The following is a 19,800-nucleotide window of genomic DNA, read 5'->3' as shown; positions in this document are numbered from 1 at the left end:
TAAATTCAGAAAGACATTTTAACTGAATTGCAAAATGACATAAGTAATAACAATAATTGTAGAAGACTTTTAATTTTTCTTTCATGGAGCAAGACATATCTAACATAAACACAAAGGAAAATATAGACCTGAATAACTTATTGGATAATTTAAATCTTAGGAATGGAATTGTTAAAAGTATACACCAGTATATGCCATTGATTAAAAAAAAAAAAAAACCTCCCCATATATGCCAAAATATTTAGAGCAGCACTTCTGGTATTAAAGAATTGAAAAAAAGCAGTCACCCATTGACTGGGATATGTCTAACTAAAGTGTCATATGAATGCAAAGGAGTATCATTGTTCTTTAATATTGAATATAATGACTGACCAAGAAGTATGGAATGATTTGAACAATCTGATACAGCAGAGTGAATGAAGAAAGCAGAGCCAAGAAAACAATATTTTCAATGACTGCAATGCAAATGGGGGGGAGAGGGGATCTACAAAAATAAAAAGTAAATGTTTAAAAATTACAAAAAACAAGCATATCTTCAAAGAAAGGATATGAGAAGGTAGTCCCTACCCTCTTCCTTTGAAGAAATAGGAGCTCAGTAAGTGTGATATTTTGCATGTATGTTCAGATTTTTTTTTTTGATGTATTGATCCATTTTGCTGATTTTTTTCTCTTTTTTTTTCTTTGTTGTTATTCTGATGTTTCAGTCATGTGTAACTCTTTTTGACTCCATTACCATTTTCTTGGCAAAGGCAAAGATACTATTCCATTTCCTTCTCCAACTTATTTTACAGAAAAGGAAACTGAGGCAAACAGGGTTAAGTAACTTGTCCAGGGTCACACAGCTAATGAAGTGTCTGAGGCCAGATTTGAACTTAGGGAGATGAGTCTTCCTGACTCTAAGCTTGATGCTTTCTCCACTGCATCACCTACCTTTTTTGGATGCCGTTCTAACAGGAGGATAGGGAAGGGTACTAGGGAGAAATTCTGGTGACATAAAGAAAACAAAAGATATCAATAAAAATTAAAAAAAAAACATCCTTTTTAGCTTTACAAAATACTTTTACAAAAAAATGGCCCCTGTGGTAGAAATGATTAAAGGAATATAAAAAAGCAGGGCAACTAGGTGGTTACCAGCTGGGCCTGGAGTCAGGAAGACTCTTCCTCCTGAATTCAGATCTGGCCTCAGATACTTATTAGCTGATACAGGGAACACAAGCAAAAAAATACTAATTTAAAGGAAGACTTAATAATGACATCCTGAATGATAAATAAGTAAAAGAACAGATCACAAAAATACTTAATAACTATGTGAAGGAGAATGATAATGATGAAACTACATACCAAAATTTCTGAGATGCAGCTAAAGCAATCCTCAAAGGAAAAATTACATCTCTGAAAACATACATTAACAAAATAGAAAGAGAAGATTAATAAAATGAATATGCAATTAGAATATTAAAAAAATAAAAATTAACAAATATGCACAAAAAGGAAATCTTAAAAATTAGATGAGATAAAATGGAAAATAAAGAAAGTACAGAATGGATAAACAAAATTTAAAGCTGGTTCTTTGAAAGAACAAAAGGCTTTGAAAAGTTTAACAAACCTCACACTAACCTCAAACTACCAAAATTTTAAAAACAAGGCAAAATCACAACAAATAGAGAATAAAAATAATTTTCAGAACTTATTGTACACAAATATATGCTAATAAAGTTGAGAATCTAAAGGAAATAGAGGACTTTTTAAAAAAAAAAAATACCCAAATTAGCACTCATGGAATAACAATTTTAAACAATCCAATTTGGGGGAGGGAAGAGAATTGAACCAGTTCCGAGGTAATTGCCAAAAAGTTGGGGGAAAGCCTGGTTCAGATGGGTATATAGATGACTTCATCAAAATGTAAAAAATTATACTTTTGTTATTATTAGTCTAATTAGTCTCAAAAACTGATAAAAAGAAAATACTCTAAATATAGTTTTAGTGCCTAACCGGGTAAGAATGTAACAAAGAGAACTCTGGAGTGGTAGCACTAATGAAAGTTGATTAAAAATGTAAATGCAATCCTATCAAAAAGACCATAGCAATATATATTTTTAATAAATATTCACTATGATCAAGTTGGATTTATACCAGGAATGGTTCAATGATAGGGTAAAATTAATATAATTAATCATATTTAAATCATTATTTTTAAAAACTTCATATCATGATTAGATCAATACATGTAGAAAAAGTCCTTGACAAAAGTGCAACACTCTGTGCTCAAAACCCTCCAAAGCATAAGTACAAAAGGGCCATTTTTAATATTACATAATGTATGTAGCAAAAACCAAAAGCTAATATTTTATTTTACTTTTTTTTTAACAGTGGAAAAACAATTGAAGCTTTCCCGATGAATACAGAAGGAAAGCCAGAAGTTCCTATTCTCTACTGTTATTTGACATAGTTCTGGAAATGCTAATAACAGTAAAATGGAGGGAAGGGGGATTTTAACCATAGAGACAAAGAGCATTCAAAATTATCCCTGTTTACTGATGATTTGATGATTTAGAAAACTTCAAAGAATCAATAACTGAAGTTAACTGAATCGAACTGAAATGTTAACTGAAGTTAACTGAAACAGTTAATAGCTTTGGTAAAATAGGAAGTCACAAAATAAAGCCACAAAACTCTACAGCATTTCTATCCATGGAGAAATCATAGATAGGAAGCAGTTTCAATTAAATTAACCACAAAAAGCAAAAAAAAAAAAATCTGTGTGTGGGGTAGTGGTGGGAAGAGTGTCAGTCTACCAAGGCACATTTAAGAGTTATGGAAATACAGTTATAAAACATTTTAAGAAAATTTTATTGATATCTTTTTTTTTCTAAATCACCTTCATCCAAAGGTACCCCCTTTCTCTTCTACACAATGAGACATGCCTTATAATAAAAATTAAAGAAGAAAAAAGAGAATCGATTCAGCAAAACTAAACACATGAATATGTTCTGACAGCACATACAATGTTTCACATTTATATTCATCTACCTCTTCAGGAAAGGGAGGATGACATGATATATTTTTTTTATCATCTCTTCTTCAAGGATAAGTTTGGTCACTATAATTACACAGCATTCAGTTTCATTTACAAAACACTTAAAGAAAAACTACATAAATTAGGAGGCATATTCATTGTTTGCAGTTGTGCCCCTCGATAGAAAAAATGACAACACTATCTAAAATAATTTGTAGATGCATTATTTGCTAGTGATACTTTATAGAACTAGGAAATAATAAAATTCACTGGAGAAATATCAAGAGAAATACTTTTTCAAAGAAAGAGTAAAGGATATATAGCAACTTTAAACCTCAAAATATACCACATAAAGTGACAATCATATCAAAATATTTTATACTGAATTAAAAACCTAAATGTAGATCATAGGAATAGGCTAGCAAAGGAAGACTCAGAAAACAATAAATTCCATTACCCAGTATATTATAAATTTGAAACAAAAATTACTTGGGGAAAACTTTAAATGTCTGGGTATTAGTGGAAAGAAATTTGGACAAAACCTAGCAGAAATCTGGATAAACTTCTTATATACTATACCACAGGATATGCTTAAAATGGATCCATATCCTGCATATTAAAATATCACACAGTTTTGAAAATGAGAGAAGAACTGTATCTGATACCTTGAATAGCTATGATTAGGGAGAGAATTCTCAACTTTAACAAAAGATGTAAGTAATCATAAAAGATAAAATAGAGCAATTCAATTCCATTCAATTGAAAAGATTTTGCTCTAATAAAATAACTAGAATAATAAAGGAAGTTGTCAACTGGGGGAAAATATTTGAATCCAAGATTTCTATTAAGGATCTAACATCCAAGATGTGTGGGAAACTAACACAAATATCCCTTTTCCCAATGAATAAAGGGTCATTTGATATAAACAAACCAACCCTCAAAAGAATCACAAAAAATAGCATTAACAAAATATTGACAGCTATATGGCTTTTAAAGATTATGTGAAATAACTAATTGAAAGATAAAAGCAACTCAAAACAATCTTGAGTTTTCATCTGATACCTTGGAAATTAGCAAAGAAGGGCAAAAAACGGACAAATCAGCATTGGGAGGAATTAGGGGAGGGCAAGTACACTAAAATTACAATTAGTGGAGCTGTAAATTTGTCCCACCATCCTGGCAATTAATATATAATTCTGCTAAGAGAGTGACTAAAATGTCCACAGCCCATTTGATCCAAAGATCCCACTAAGGCATTTTCCTTGAGACCAAAGAGAATGAGTGAAACAAAGTACCATATCCACCAACAGTCCTAGTAGTACTTTTCAAGATAGCAAAAAAAACTGGAAACCAAAATATCTGGCCTTGGACTGGGGTTTGGTTAAACAAATTATGAAAGCTTTCATGTAATGGAATATGATGGTCCTGTGAGAAATGATGGATATGAAGCATTTAGAGAAGTATAGAAATACATATGAATGGAAAAAAGCAGAACCAGGAAATTAGTATATACAATTCAAATCCTCTAAAAGACAAACATGTGAAACCAAATGCTATGCAATTATGACTAAGAATTTAGCCTTCCAGAAGAAATGATAAAGTGCATCTCCTTCCTTTGCAAAGGTGAAAAACTCCAGGGATGGAACACTTCATACGCTGTCAGACTTAGATGATGCATTGGTTAGTTTTGTTGAAGCATCCTTTCCCTTTGATTGGTATTCTTTTTTATAAGGGAGAATACCACAGGGAGGGGAGCATAAGAGATATTTTTGGAGATGAAGATGGTGTAAAAATAAAAGATAGCAACATAAATTTAAAACTGGAAAAGATTTCATTGGGTTGAAGAAAATGGAAAAATTTAACCTGGAGAACAGTGGAGATTGGGTGGAGGTCTGATTCCTCTCTTCGGATAGCTGAAGGGCTATCTTGGAGATTAGTTTTGCTCTGAGCTATGCCCCTGAGTTCACAAGAGGGAAAAGAAAACTAGAGACTGTGGTGCCCCTTTGTAGCCCTGCCGTTCTGGGATTTTCCCATCTGCATACCTAGTACTTCTTCTTCATCTGATCCTTTCCCAGTATCTTTGCTTATGTTTGTAGGAAACGTATTTCCTGAAGAGAGGGGGGAAAAGAAGTTAAAAGAGGGCAGGCTGTCAGAATTGAAGAAGGGAGGCTACAGTGCCCCTTCTGGCTCTGGGATTTTTCTCTCTACCTAGTCTTCCAGGTTCTGCTTGGATTTTTTACCCTTCATCTCTTTCAACATTTCAATTCAATACCCATTGTTGAATCAGAAACTAAGTCAGAGTTCTAGGATGGTTGAATGATGGCTACATTTTTTTTTTAACAGACTGGCAAAGAATATGTACCATCCACATTCTTTATATATAAAGTTCTCAAGCATCAGCTCTGCATATAGCATTAGAATACCTAATTTCCAAATGAAGGAAGTGATAGTTTTATCTGGCATTTGTCTGTTTAGATGATATCTAAAGTATGGAATTCCATTTTGGGCAGCATTTTTTAGAGGGATTCTTGACAAGTTGGAGGTTACCCACAAGAGGGCAACCAGAATGATGGAGAGGCCTGGAAACTGATGCTGCCAACCCTTCCTCCAAATTCTCTGTAGATCTACACACCACACTATTAACACAATTCTCCACCAGTATGTGAGATTCTAGTTAGAGAAAGGGAAGTCTCTGTAGGTACCTTACTGCCGCTGCCCCTAGTCTATTTAGCTCAAGTGTAATTTCGTCTTCCTCTTATTGCTCTCTCAACTCACCTTGCTTCTCAGCTTTTCCTAAAGGATTAAGGCAAAAATCACACCTTCTACATTTTAAACTCTGGGAACTTCTTTTCAATAGGGAGGTCAGTTTTGAAACAAGGAGACCTGGCTTTGTTAGCCACACAAAGCCTTCTTTTCTTCTATTCCTATGGCTTACCATAGGAACTATGGACCGTTTTCAAAAACCTAGTCTATGTAGAGCTGGCCGAGGAGTAATTATCTTTTCCCAAACCCCTTCTGAATAGCTAGGAGGTAATAAGGCATTATTTTATATACTGGTTGAGAGGTAATAAAGTAGTATTTTATATATTGGTGGGGATTGATTCTTCTTATCTATAGCTCAGCTAATGAAAATAAGGTATTAATGAGGGTTTTAATTTTGCTACCACTTTCTTCTTTGATGGAATTGCCATTGGATAGCCAAAGACCAGATACAATCTTAGAAGCCTTATAAAACAAAACAAAACAAACTAGGACAGACTCCCTAGAGAGAGAGGCATGGCAGAGAGCAGCTCCAACAAGTGTGATCTCTGTTGGGTCAGAGGACAGCAAATTATGGAAGAAGAGCCCATCTCTTGAGAGGGGATTTTTCCCCTTCTGTGTATCCCAGAGGGCAGTGGAGAGAAGACAATTTTTCTCTCTTCCCTTCTCCCTCTCGGTAGTTATCATATTGAAGAGTTGCTTGGTGGGAGAGACATTATCCAGCAGGGAGTAAAGACAGAGAGAGAACCAGTGGAGATGATTACAAAGATGGTGAATCTGGCAGCCATCTAAGGAGAAAGAATAGTTTTGTCTGGTAGGTGAAAGCTGCAAAGACCCAGGAAGCCTGGTTGAGAAACCTGCCCAGCAGAGATTCTGCACTCAGGAGGAAGCTATGGAGCCCCACTGTGTTGGAGGTATAAGCTGTCCCAGCCACACTTAGGCCTCAATGCCACTGGACTCAATGGATATGCCCTCTGCTGCCACAGATGATGTATTTGTGGGGAACATGTCTCAAAGAGGAATGTTACAGCTAGGAACCCAAGTATTTCACTTCACTCTGAGGTATCCGTATCTATTCACTGACTACTGAATGTGAGCTCACTTGTTGGGATGTTTTAGAGTTCAAACTCACAAAGGCCACATAAATTCCTCCCCTCTGGGGCTTCAACTTGTCACTGCAAAATTCAATTTGAGGGATAGCCTGGTATTAGGGTGGGGATTACATATAATTAAAACATTGGACACTTCTTATTATGATGTCACAAAATTGAAAAGATCACCAAAGTTTAAAAAGTAAAAACTTGGGAGAAGCCCACCCGACAAGACACCCATGCAGAAAGGAACTCTGCCTGCCCCAGGTAGAAAGCACTAATACCAGCGGATAGAAGTTATAGGAAGGTGGTCTTCAAGCTCCCTCTAGGAGGAGGGAAGACTTTGCTTTCTTGAATGTTTAAAAATTAGCTCACAAAGATTTGTTGAATAAATGAAAAGGCATTTTTGATCCTGGTTTAAGGAGAGAAAGAGTTTGCCATCTCTCTTTGAGAAGGGTTTAGATGTTCTCAACAGTCAAACCAGGAGAAGGAAGCAATGAAGGAGATAGGTTCCTTCTAGATGTGAGGTTCTAGGACCTCCAGATCAGGTTACCTTGCAAGTCATCATCATTTGATCCTATAACGCTCTCTGTGCTCAAACTCCTTGTCATTTTCACGTTTTCTAAAAAGAAGAGAAAATTGAAACCAGCAAGTGAGGCAAATTAAGTGGCAAATCTAAGACTTTTCCTCTATCCTCCTCCCAGTAGCCTTCTACCATTTTCTTCTTGGCCAGATTCTCTCAGGGTCATTCCTTCTATACTTCTTAGTCTAAAACATCGCAGGATTTTTCAATTTCTCTTTATTTGTTGGAGAGGAAGAGGAGACATTTTAAAGAACACAGATCCTGGACTTGAATAATGCTCTAGACATAGAAGCTAACAGTGCTTCCTTGATCACCTCCAAAAATTTCATTGTCATATTAAATCTATTGCTCTTAAAACAAAGTGGCCCTGAGGTATGGTCACATTCTCTCTGTAGTCATAGCCTCACAATAAATGCTGATTAACAAGCTAATTTTACAAGGAACATAGGCAGCTTGGCACAGTCAAATGAACACTGGACTTAAAATGAGTCAGAAGGCCTAGTTATTTTCCTTCTCTGAGCCTCAACTTCCCCATACAAATGGGGGTTTTAATACTTGTATCCCTACTTCTGAAAGCTGTCATAAAAAGTGTTTTGTAAGCTCTAGAGGGCTGATGTAATGAGGGTTATTACACTAAAACATTTCACTGTAGAGAGGTAAGGGATGGGGATAGTTAAGAGGGATGCCCTCTGAGATCCCATCCAACCTAGAGTTTCCATGATGCTCACATTACTACCATAGGAGAGGAAGAACATAGCCACCTGCTGACACTAAGGAAAATGAGAGGAATAGAGAGGTTTAGTGGAGGCAATAATGGCATGGTACAAAGTACACTGTATGGAGGCAAGAACCTGCCAACTCAAAGACATAATCAGGCCAATATGTGCCTGTTGAGGGACCAGGAACAGGAACCTTGGGGTTACAACTATATGCATGCTGACAGCCCTGCTACTGCCTGTGCTTCCTCAGATTAAATATTTTGTAAAGTGTGGAGGCTCTCTGAAGGCAAAACTTGTGTCTTGTACACCTCTGTATCTCACTCTCAGTAATTCAACAGGGAAGCATGCTACCTCCAAACAATAAAATCAAGGGGGAGGAGATCTGACAAGTGATAAATAAGATCCTGGATCCTGGAGCAATAGTCCTACTTCCTCCTATTTAGCTCACCAGGGCTCTCAAATCAAAATGCCAAGAAATCTGCTTGAGAGGACTTTTAAACTGAAGGGTTTTGAGAATAATGGGATCTCAGAAGTCACCTAATCCAGCCCCCTCATTCTACAAGTGAGGAAAATGAGTCCCAGGGAGGTAACATGATTGCCTGAAGTCACCCAGGTAGCAAGGGATAGAGAAGAGATCTTAACATTTCTTTCAACTCCATCATCTACTTACGAGATTTCATTTCTAAGAAGGAATCCCAATAATCTCCTGTGTTTTTATCAGAGGGACTCGGTGATACTGAGGAGAAAGGAAAGAGATTATAAAAACCAATAGTGGAGCAAACCATTATGTTCCTACAGAGGAGGGCACAGCCCCTGGCATATTTCAGTTCCTTAGTAAGTCACACATTCTCTACTGATTCATATATTTTCTTTTTTAAAATAATATTTTCTTCAATTACATGTAAAAACAATTTTTCACATTCTTTTTTTAAATTTTGAGTTCTAGATTTTTACTTTCTCTCACTCTCTCCAAGATAAGTAATTTGAGATAGGTTATATGCATACAATAATAAAACACTTATTTCCATATTAGTTACATTATGAAAGTATACAGTGTCCAAAGGTGAAAAATAAGAAAAAAATGAAGTGAAAAATAGTATGTACATCTCATATATTTTCAATACCTTTTACATAAATATATATACATATACATATATAGAATCTGAAAGATTGACAGAGCTATCTCCATTTTACAGATGAGAAAACAGACTACAATGTGGATGGTCAACATAGCAATGTTCCTGCTCATTATTTTTATTGTCTCCTTACCTTGAATTTCTTCCTGACTTTCATTATCTTTATTTTGTTTTTGGACCTCCTCTATATTTTCTTCGATGTTTGTGACCCCGGACATTGGAAATACTAAGGAAAGAGAGAAGTCAGCAAAGAATGAAGCCAAATAAATAGATGATCTAAAGGAGACTGAAAGGACAGACCCCAGACACATGAGAGTTCTGGGAAATACACTCATAGCTCCCCATGCCTGGGTTTCTTGGGCTCAACATATTCCATCTCTCCTCAAATCACAGAAACAAATCTATAACTCACTGAAGAAACCCTAGAGGCCATTTAATTTAATCCCTTCAGTGCCTGTTCAAGGTTAAGTAGGTATCTTGGTTTTAAAGTAATAAGAGCTTTGAATACAAATCTCTGGATTCTAAATCCAACAGTCAGTTAATCAGTGTACCCACAAACACCCTACTAATTCCTCAATTTCTCCAGCAAAGATGAGCTATCCTCTACCAGACACAAAGATGAACATAGTCTTGATCTTGCCTTCACCCACAAATGCATCATCTCCATGCTCAAGAATTCCAAAATCCCCTTATCTGACCATAATCTATTGACTTTCCATCTCTCCTGTCTTCCCTTACCAGACCTTACTCTGTCCCTACTGTCACATCCAATCAGTTCTCTCCCAAGTTTCTCTTCCTCATGACCCCTTGGTGAACCAATTCAACCCCATACTGCCCTCTCTTCTTAAGGTTCTGGTTCTGTTACCGTTTTGCTGATTGCTTCCCCTGACCAAATCTCAGCAAGAGATAACTCTCTCCATCTGCTGCTTTATTCCTGTCTATGTGCTGCTGAACAAAGATGGAGAAAATCACAAAACTGTTCTGACTGGGTCCAGGACAAATTTATATTAGATATCATTAGATATTCTCAACTGTGTCTTCATTGCTGCTAGTCAACCTCCCTATTGACTCATTGTCCCACTCTCCACAGCAAAATTCCCATGTTTCCTCCTCCTAGTCTTTCTGTTGAGAACATTGTGTCAAATAGAGAAAAAATTGAAATCATTGACCATGACCCTCTTCTCTACTCTTTCTCACCTCCATTCTTTCCTTTTTTACTCCTATTTCACATGAAGAGGTAGACTTAACTCTTTACCAAGACTAAACCCTTCCACCTAGATCAAGTAACCCCATTTCATGTCTCCTAAAACAAATTGTTCCCTTTTGTCATCCCTGATTTCACTTTTCTTTTTTTTTTAATTTAATTTTAATGGTATATTATTTTTCTAATTACAAGTGAGGGGGTTTTCAACATTCATTTTTTTAAGATTTTTAGTTCCAAATTTTTTTCTTACTCCCTCCCTTACCTTCTCCTTCCCCCCCCCCAAGAGGACAAGCAATCTGATATAGGTTACACATGTACACTCAATTTTTAACATATTTCCACATGTGTAATGTCTGGGCTAGCTTTCTGGAGGTCCTTTGGACAGGCCTTGGTCTCAACAGGATAGTCACTGTGAGAATAGACATGTAGAGTCTTAAGTCTTGTCTCCTTCACAAACTGTCTCCTTAACAGTTTGTGTCTGTCATAGTCTGACCCAGTCTTGATTTTAGTGGAGGAGTGCAGGAGGCAGGAGAACCATCAGGAGGGATGGTCAAAGATAGAATGTCTAATTTCCTGTCCTCCTCAGCCCTTAAATACTTTGGTATGATTATATCATTATAGCACACTAAGTATATGTGAACTAGAGAACCATTACATCACCATGCTAGTACTAAGTATATGTGAACTAGAGAACCATCATCTCATCAATTCCACTGAGTTAACACCTTGTTATAAGTATCCTTGTTTCAAGTATACTTCTCCATAGTTCTGGCCCTCTACACACATGAATCATGTTGGGAAAGAAAAATCAGAACCAAAGGAAAAAAACAGAAGAAACAAAACAAAAAGGTGAAAATAGTATGTTTCAATCCACATTTAGCATCCTTAGTTCTTTCTCTGGATGCAGTTTCCAAGCAGTCTATTTGAATTATCTTTTATCACTCAATTGTGGAGAAAAGAACTAAGTCCATCATAACTGATTATCACAATCTGGTCGTTGCTGTGTACAATGTTCTCTTGATTCTATTCACTTCACTCAGTATCAGTTCATGTTAAGTCTTTCCAGGCTTTTCTGAAATCAGCCTGCTTATCGTTTCTTGTAGAACAGTAAAAGTCCATTACAAACACTATAACTTATTCAGCCATTCCCAAATTGATGAGCATCCATTCAATTCTGAATTCCTTGGCAACATAAAAAGAACTGATATAAAATATTTGCACATACCACTTTTATTTTTATCTCTCCTTGTCTATAGGGTTCTTTCATGACCTATGTCTCCCTCATTTTCAAACAAACAAACACACTCCTTGATACATCCAACTCCACTTGACTGTAGTCCTCTATATTCTTCAGCCATTTGTGGCACCAAGGATCTATTCTCAAATCCAAAGGCCTTTTCTCAATCATTTTCCTCCACTCTCCTCAAATCCTCTGTAGCCTTTGAGACTATTGATCCTCTCTTATCCTTCATCCCCTCTTCTCTCTAGGTTTTTGGTATATCACTCTTCTCGTTTTCCTTCTAGCTATTTGAGCAATCCTCTGTCCGCTAATCTTAAAACAACCTCTCTAATCTTGGTATCTCACAGAGTTCTGTCCTGGTCTGCTTTCCCCTCTATGCTCCTTCATTTGGAAATCTTATTAGTCCCATGGATTTATCATTTCTGCACTGATGGTTTTTAAAGCTCCCTATCCTGTTCTAATCTATATATATACAATTTGCAAATATAAGTTACAGTTATTTCTCATTTATGCCTGACTCTGTGATCCCATTTGGGATTTTCTACAAAGATACTGGAAGACTTTGTCTTTTCTTTCTTCAACTCATTTTACATATGAGGTAGCTGAGGCAGACAGAATTATAGCTAGAAAGTGTCTGAAGGTGAATTTTTTTTTAACATTAGCTTTTTATTTTCAAAATACATGCAAAGATAGTTTTCAACATTTACCCTTATGAGACCAGATTTGAACTTGGGAAGGTGAGTAAGTCTTCCTGACTCCAGTCCCCACACTCTGTGCACTATGGCACCCCCTCGCTGTCCCTGGTAGTACAGTACGTTACATTACATTATATTATGTTGTATTATTGTAGAGAGCTGAAACAATTGGGATGCATTGAGGTCGGGACTGCCCAGCGCTTGAGGCTAACTACTGATTAGACAATACTCTATGGGCATATGCTTGGAAAATGCTCCTTCCCACTGTCCTGTGCTGGCTCAATGATTGGTGTATAGAGGATTGTAGGAGGGACCCAGAAGTGGAGTAAAGCTAGCCAGAGACACACTCTGGGTGGTAGCAGAGGAGGAGGAGGAGGAAGGCGGTGGTGGAGATTCTGCTTCCATCCTGTTTAATCCTGTGTCTAAGACCAAGAACATAGATTGAGGAGTTTTGCGTATCCTGACTGCGGCTGATTCTGGGGCGTTCTGGGTGCTAGTGCGATCATCACGTATTATAATATATATGATACATATATTTTTAAAAATTTCATTTGATGCTCACAGCAGCCTATGAGGGAGCTATTATCCTTATTTTACAGATGAGGAGACGGAGGCTGAAAGAGGCTAAGCAATTTGCCCATAGACACACAAATAAGGGATTTGAAGTCCTGTCTTCCAAGTCTAGCACACTGTCCACCTCAGCATAGCTGCCTCCAAAGACCATAGTGTTTAGAGAGAAGCAAAGTATGAGGGCTGATGCTACAGAGAATTAAAGAAAAAGGAAAGAAAATCGCATTTTACAGAGATTCCTAACAGGACAGTCTGTTGCTGTGGCCCATGTCTTGGAGGGGCTGGGGATGGAGGGCCTGCTCATGAGCTCATGAGCACATCCCAGAATCTCAGGGACCCCAAACCCCTGGTCTGGGGCTGCGCTACTGACTCACCTCACAAATTTCCTACCTCTACCCACCTGGGCTTTTCTTTTTCTTAATCAATTCACACCATCCTTTCTCTCTCCACCTGGAATAAAACAGACCAGTCACAGAATGAAGCACTTTACCTGTGGAAGTGAAGTCACTCCAAAATCACCTTATCTCAGGATCAGGAGGGATTTTAGAGTCCAGAAAATCCCAAGCACACACACACCCTGAAAGTGGTTTCTTTCCTCTAGGAATTCCCCATTTCTCAAAGAAGGCTGGTCTACTCTGGGGCAGCTGTTAGAAAGCTCCTCCTGTCATAGGCATAGGAAAGCCTAAGTTTTCCTAAGGCTGTTATTTTCACCCAAGGCCTCAGTTCTTCCCTTTGGGGACAATTTAAAAAAAAGCCTTAATCACTCATGGCAGCCCTTCAAATATTTGAAAACAACTACCATCTGTTAATTATAAATTAGGTTATACAGCAAAGTGCTTTATATCTTGCTATATAAATGCTAGCAATTCTAACTTGTAAACAATTTTAAATGAGATCAAACAAGATGATAGGCAGCATGGGAAAGAATGCTTGATTTGAGTTTGGACTTGGGTTTGAATTCCAGCTCTGATATCACCAAATAGATAAATCTGAACCCTATATAGACCTTCCTCTATATCTCTATGAATCTAAAGGGGGAAAAAGGCAATTGCAAATGGTTAGATATGAAGGCTTCATATGGAGGGATGCCTGAATTTGACTAAAGTCAAATCTTCCAACGTGGGCAAGGCAGAGCCAGCCACTTTGAGCCCCTCAGCAAGGAGTCCCTGCCATGGAGGCTTTAAACTGAGGCTGGGGGGTAGTCTTCTGTAAATGTTTGCACCTAGTAATACAATAGAAAGAAGAGGAGTCCTCAAGGGGCAACACAGTATGATGGAAGGAACGTTTTTTTTGCAATTATGTGAATTGAGGTCTAGTTCTAATTTGGATAATTTCTCCTCTCCAACTTTCTCAGCAATAAAATGCAGTGAAAGGGTTGGATAATCTCTAATACCTCATAGCAGGGCAACCACTGGAAAGGAAAAGTCCATGGGAATAAAGAAAGATCTTGGCATAGGATGGTACAGACAAGATAGCAGTACTGGAGAAACAGCTTGCTGGGCAAAAGGCATCAAAATTTCAATGGTTTTTGCTGCCTTGGCTCTCATGGATATGTCACAATGAGGCTTTCTTTGGCTCTTTTCTCTCCCTCATCCTTCATATTCAATCAGTTACCAGGTCCTGTTCATTCAATTTCTGCAACACCATTCACATCTGTCCCTTCCTCTCTAATCTTACTGTCACCATGCCAGTATAGGTCCTTATTATCTCTTATTGTAGTAGCCTTCCCAAAGTACACCTGTCTCCATTCCATGCCCCACATTTCAAACCATACTACTTCCAAAACAATCTTTCTTAAGCATAAATTTGGTCATGTCTTTACTCTTCTACTCAACTTCCTTTAATGCTTGTTATTATCTTCTGAATAACGTTCAAATTGCTTTGCCAGGATTTCAAGGTCCCACACATCTACTCTCCTAGACATTTCATAGCGCTCCTTTCCAAACATACATGTTTTAAGCTTAACTGAAATACTATACTCTGCTACTGTCTGAATTACTACACATTTACTGATCTCTGTGCCTTTGCTCAAGCTTACCCTAATTCAAGAAATATTTATTATCTATCATTTGCAAAACACTGTGTGCTGGAGAGACAAACATAAAGGCAAAAATGGGTCAGCCCCTACCTCCAAGACATGACTGGATTGACTAGGTGAAATAAAAATGTGTTATGCATAAGAAAGTATTTATTAAATATTCTCTATGTACAAAGCACTGTACTAAGCCCTGGAATATATATAGAAAAAACAATTCCTACCCTCAAGCAGCTCACAGTCTATTAGGGTATAGAATATGTTTAGGTTTCATCTAGCAACAATGAAGTCAGCCAGTTACTCAGTAAACATTTATTAAGTATTTGCTTGTCAGGAACTGAACTATGTGTTGGGGACACAAAGAAAGGTGGGAAAGCATTTTTCACCTTCAAATAACCTCTTTTAATAGGAGAGACCACTTGTAGATAGCTAGGCACATAGTACGTGGAATAAATGATAAGTATTTTCAGAGAAGAGAAACTAGGAGGGGAGGAAAGGAAGGCCTTGTTAAGAAGACGTAGGAGATAGTCATCTTCCATGACATCATTCCCATTAATAAAGGCAGATTAGTTTTAGGCCATTTGACTGTGTCAATGGTTTTGGTATCCAGAATGGTATTTTCTGGGTCTTCAGTATTTATGGTCACTGAGGAAGGAAGAGCTGTAGCATAGCAGGAGCAGTTGCCAGATTGTATCTCCACAAGGATTGCCTCCCTGGATGATGATGGTTTGGGGACAATCTACACACAGGGAACATGGGTAAGGAGAAGCTGCAGTTCTCAAGAGTTCTTAAGCTTACCTGCTTATACATGGTAGTTATTCATCAGTTAATTTATGAAAAGTAGGAATGGTGGGCTCCTTTATCCTCAGGGATTGCTCCCTTGGATGATGGCTGGGAGCCGGGCTGGGAGCCGGGCTGGAAGCCAGGCAGATAACGCTGTGGGGAGCTGTGGTGTTCCGTTGTTCTTGGGCTTACCTGACTGTCAGTGGCAGTTGGTTGGCAGTTGGTGGTGGTAGGAATGGTGGAGCCTCTTATCCATAGGGGATTCTTCAACCTAGACAATGGTCAGTTGGCTGGTAGCAGATCTAATGGGCTAGGGGATCCTGCTATATCAGGGCTCTTGGGTGTATCTGACCATCAGTGGCAGAGCTGGAGCAGATCAGTAAAAGGTGGAGTTGGTGGTGGCAAGAAGGCATGTCCCTTCACCATAGGGGTTGATCCCTTTGATAATGGCCATAGTGGTCATTCAATATTTATGGGGCCCTCACTGCTACATGAGGATATTTGAACTTTTCTGTGATTGAATTCCTGTCATAGACCCTATAGCAACTATTTCAAATCTCCTCTCAAGTCAACCATTTCCCCTCTATCCCATATCTCTTTCAAGAGGGCAAGCTTTATATAATTTTATTTATTTTGTGAGGCAATTGGAGTTAAGTGACTTGCCTAGGGTTATATACTGTTAGTAAGTATTAAGTATCTGAGGGTGGATTTGAATTTAGGTCCTCTAACTTCAGGGCTGGTGCTCTATTCACTGTGTAATCTAGTTGCCTCACTTTGTATAATTTTAAGAGAAAATTCCTTCTCCTCCCCTCTTCAAATAACTTCAAATAACTTCACTGTTACTCCCATTTTTCTCCTTTGGTCCCATTTCAGGAAAATGATTCTTTCCCCTGCCAAGGTCGACCCCATCTACCTGTTATCATGATCCCATCTCCTCCAGCTTTTCCCTTTGATCATCTAAATTTTTTTTGGTAATCTTAAATTTTATTTATCTGCCCTTTCTTAAAAAAAATACCTTCTACCTGATGACATCATCTCTTCAAGCTATCATGCTGTGTGTCTGCCTTTCCTCCAGGAGCCAGACTTCTAGAAGTTAATATACATTTATTTCTTCCCTTCTCCTCCTACTCAACCTTTTGCAATCCCATCACTCCAAAGTGCTCTCTCCAAGGTTATTAAAGATCTCATTTCTATATCTCTCTTTTTTGATACTGTGATCACTCTCTTTGAGATATTGTCTCCTCCCTGGTGTTTTTTATTGTTATTGTCAACCTTACACTACTCCTGCTTGTAAAGATTTTATAAAGTACACGCCTACTTTATTGGATGATTTTTCAGGGCTCTGCTCAAGCCCTCTTCTTTCTCTACACTATTTTGGGGATCTCATCAAATGATCCCATTTATATAGCACATTACTCCCAAATTTACATACAGTCCTCATTTCTCTTCTGAATCCCAATACTGTATCATCAATTAATTGTACATCTGCCTAAGCATCCCCATACATCTCAAATTCAACATGCCCCAAATAAGATTCTTCTCTTTCTCTCTAAACCAGCAACTTTCTATATTCCCTATTTCTATAAAGGACAATCTTTCTGAACATCTTAGCTTTATAGCCAGAGTCATACTCAATCCTTTGTTCTCCTTTATCCCTAAACCAACCAAATCTCATTTTGACCTTCACAACATTTCTTGTACACATCACTCATGCATTCTGTGAGCAATCATCAAAAACCTATGTGTTAGACATTGGGCATACAAACACAAAAATCATGCACAAGGTAAATTCAAGATAGATAACAAGCGATTTCTACATTGGCTTAGCATGTATCTGGGGGTAAAGGGTCAGAAAAGGTTTCCTATAGAATGTGGCATTTAAACGAGAGTACATTCACACTTAAGGGCAGAGTATAGATGATGAGTCAGTCAAAGTTGAGGAGAGTTCAGAGAAATAGCAGGAAAGCCAGGAAAAAGTAATAATATAAAAATTTGAGAAGACAGAGTATTCAGGATGAAAATAAGATAGCTTTAAGAACTGCTGAGAAGAAAGTAGGATGAAAACTGATAAAAACTGCATTATATTTTCTAGCAGCTGACAAAGAGCAGTTTTGGTCCAGAGATAGGATTTAAAATCACATGACCAGAAAAGGACATAGGCCTGGAATTGCTCAAAATCCTTTTGTTTGTTCCAACAGTCAAAACTAAAATCAGCTGCTCTCCAAAGGATACAGGCTGAAACTGTCAAGCAGATGCTAGAAATTAAACATGGCGGTTAATGCTTGACAGATTGAAACTCTTAGATACTTAAATAAATTGGGGAGTGGGGAGCAAGGACATCTGACACATCTGCTATATTTGGGAGTGGGAAAAACAAGAAGGTCATAAATTAAGGCCTATTTCCTTGGTTTTCTTTGGCAAATTTTTATGTATCATCCCTTGTTTTTGTCATTTTTAGTATGTATCAATAGAAATGAGAGTTGGGGGTGGGGTGTCTTAAGGAGTCCTTCCCCTTTCCCATGTCTCCTGCATTTAAAGATGATCAGGGGAAAGAATTAAGGAAATGAATTACATATGGTAGTAGATATTTTATTTGGACATTTTCTTAAATGCTACCTCTGAAATTTTAACTAAACTGGGATATTTAAGATGAGTAGAATTATGTAATTAGAAGCTCCACAACCACATGCCATAATTTAGATTTCTATGCCCTCTTGCCTGGATTATTGCAGTAGTTTCCTAATTTGATTTTCTGCTTCCATCTCTCTTCTCCCAATCCATTGCCAACCAGGGGCCAAATTCACATTTTTTAAAAGTTCATCTCTGAGGGTGTCATTCTTTTGCTCAGAAAGCTTCTGTAGTTCCCCATTGCCTCCAGGATAAAGTACAAACTCTTTTGTCTAGAATTTAAAGCCCTTCACAATATGGCTCCAGCCCATTTTTTAGGTTAAATATATGCAATTCTTTTAAACATATTTGTCATTCCGTGCAAGAAAAATCAGACTAAAAAGGAAATAAACCATGAGAAAGAAAAAAAATCCAACCTATTTTTACAGCACATTGCTGACCCTCCATATCCTATATTGTAACTAAAACCTACTTGCCAATTTGCTGTATACAACATTCCATCTTTCACTTTGCATAGCTTGTCCCCTATGCCTGGAATCCTCCAACTAACATTTATTAAATATCTATTATGGGCTGAGTGTGAAGGGTACAAAGAAAAGCAAGACAGCCTCTGATTTCAAAGAGCTCCTATCATAGTGTGATGGGAGAGACAGCATAGGAACTATGATGCAAATACAATAAAAGATAGAGGGAAAGCACTAAAACATTAAAGAGGGGTGGTTGGAGGTGGGAATCAAGAAATGCTTCTTGCAAAAGGTGAGATTTTACCTGAGATCTGAGGAAACCAGGGAAGTTGGGAAGAGCTGAGGAGGAGGAGAGCTGGACTATGGGAGTGGATTAGGGAAAAGATAGGGCAGTACAGATAAGAAGACTGGGTAGGGAGGAGCCAGAATTCAGAAGTTTAGGAGTAGGAAGAGACTTGAGGCAGGACAACCCACCAGCAAGCTATTGGTATAACATGATAAGGGCCTATACTTAGTGTAGTTACTTTGAGAAGATAGAAAGTTGTAACTGGCAACAGATTGGACATGGAGGTGCAGAGAGAGAAGTCAAGGATGATACTTGGGTTGGAATAAGTCTGGTGACTAGGAGAAGGGTGTCCTCTATAATAATCGTAAAATTTGGAAGAATATAGGGTTTGGAGGAAAAATAAGTTCAGTTTTGAACATGTTGAGTTTAAGATGTCTATGAGCCATATGGTGTGGGATGTCTAAACGGCATTTGAAATGACAAATGTTGGAGAAGATGTGGGGAAATTGGGACATTATCCATTGTTGATGAAGTCATGAATCTTTCTGGAGAATAATTTGGAATTATACCCAAAGAGCTATAAAAAACTG

General features: G+C 37.7%; 1 protein-coding gene across 9 annotated transcripts in view; it reads right to left on the bottom strand.

Moving 5' to 3' along the window:
• GDPD4 (glycerophosphodiester phosphodiesterase domain containing 4) overlaps window positions 1–19,800 on the bottom strand; it is an 84,456-nt gene that overhangs the window by 3,392 nt on the left and 61,264 nt on the right. Inside the window, exons 1-7 of one of the 9 annotated variants that reach the window (XR_004233230.1) lie at window positions 16,848–16,862; window positions 15,848–16,198; window positions 13,415–13,464; window positions 9,439–9,531; window positions 8,840–8,905; window positions 7,421–7,489; window positions 1,342–1,392 (exon numbers count right to left, since the gene is read on the bottom strand). Coding sequence is in view for 1 of the 9 variants with exons in the window: in XM_031961341.1 (XP_031817201.1) it covers window positions 1,385–1,392; window positions 5,059–5,124; window positions 7,421–7,489; window positions 8,840–8,905; window positions 9,439–9,531; window positions 13,415–13,464 (352 nt within the window). In the remaining 8 variants the exon portion in view is untranslated. Of the gene's footprint in view, window positions 1–1,341; window positions 1,393–2,905; window positions 2,925–5,058; window positions 5,125–7,420; window positions 7,490–8,839; window positions 8,906–9,438; window positions 9,532–13,388; window positions 13,465–15,847; window positions 16,229–16,745; window positions 16,761–16,847; window positions 16,863–19,800 lie in introns of those variants that run through there. The other 8 variants (XR_004233234.1, XR_004233231.1, XR_004233235.1 and 5 more) reach the window with 8 other exon arrangements.

Source organism: Sarcophilus harrisii, chromosome 3, assembly GCF_902635505.1.
Source record: "Sarcophilus harrisii chromosome 3, mSarHar1.11, whole genome shotgun sequence".
NCBI lineage: Eukaryota > Metazoa > Chordata > Mammalia > Dasyuromorphia > Dasyuridae > Sarcophilus > Sarcophilus harrisii.
The sequence above is the reverse complement of the archived record's forward strand: the minus strand, read 5'-3'. Positions and strand labels throughout refer to the sequence as shown.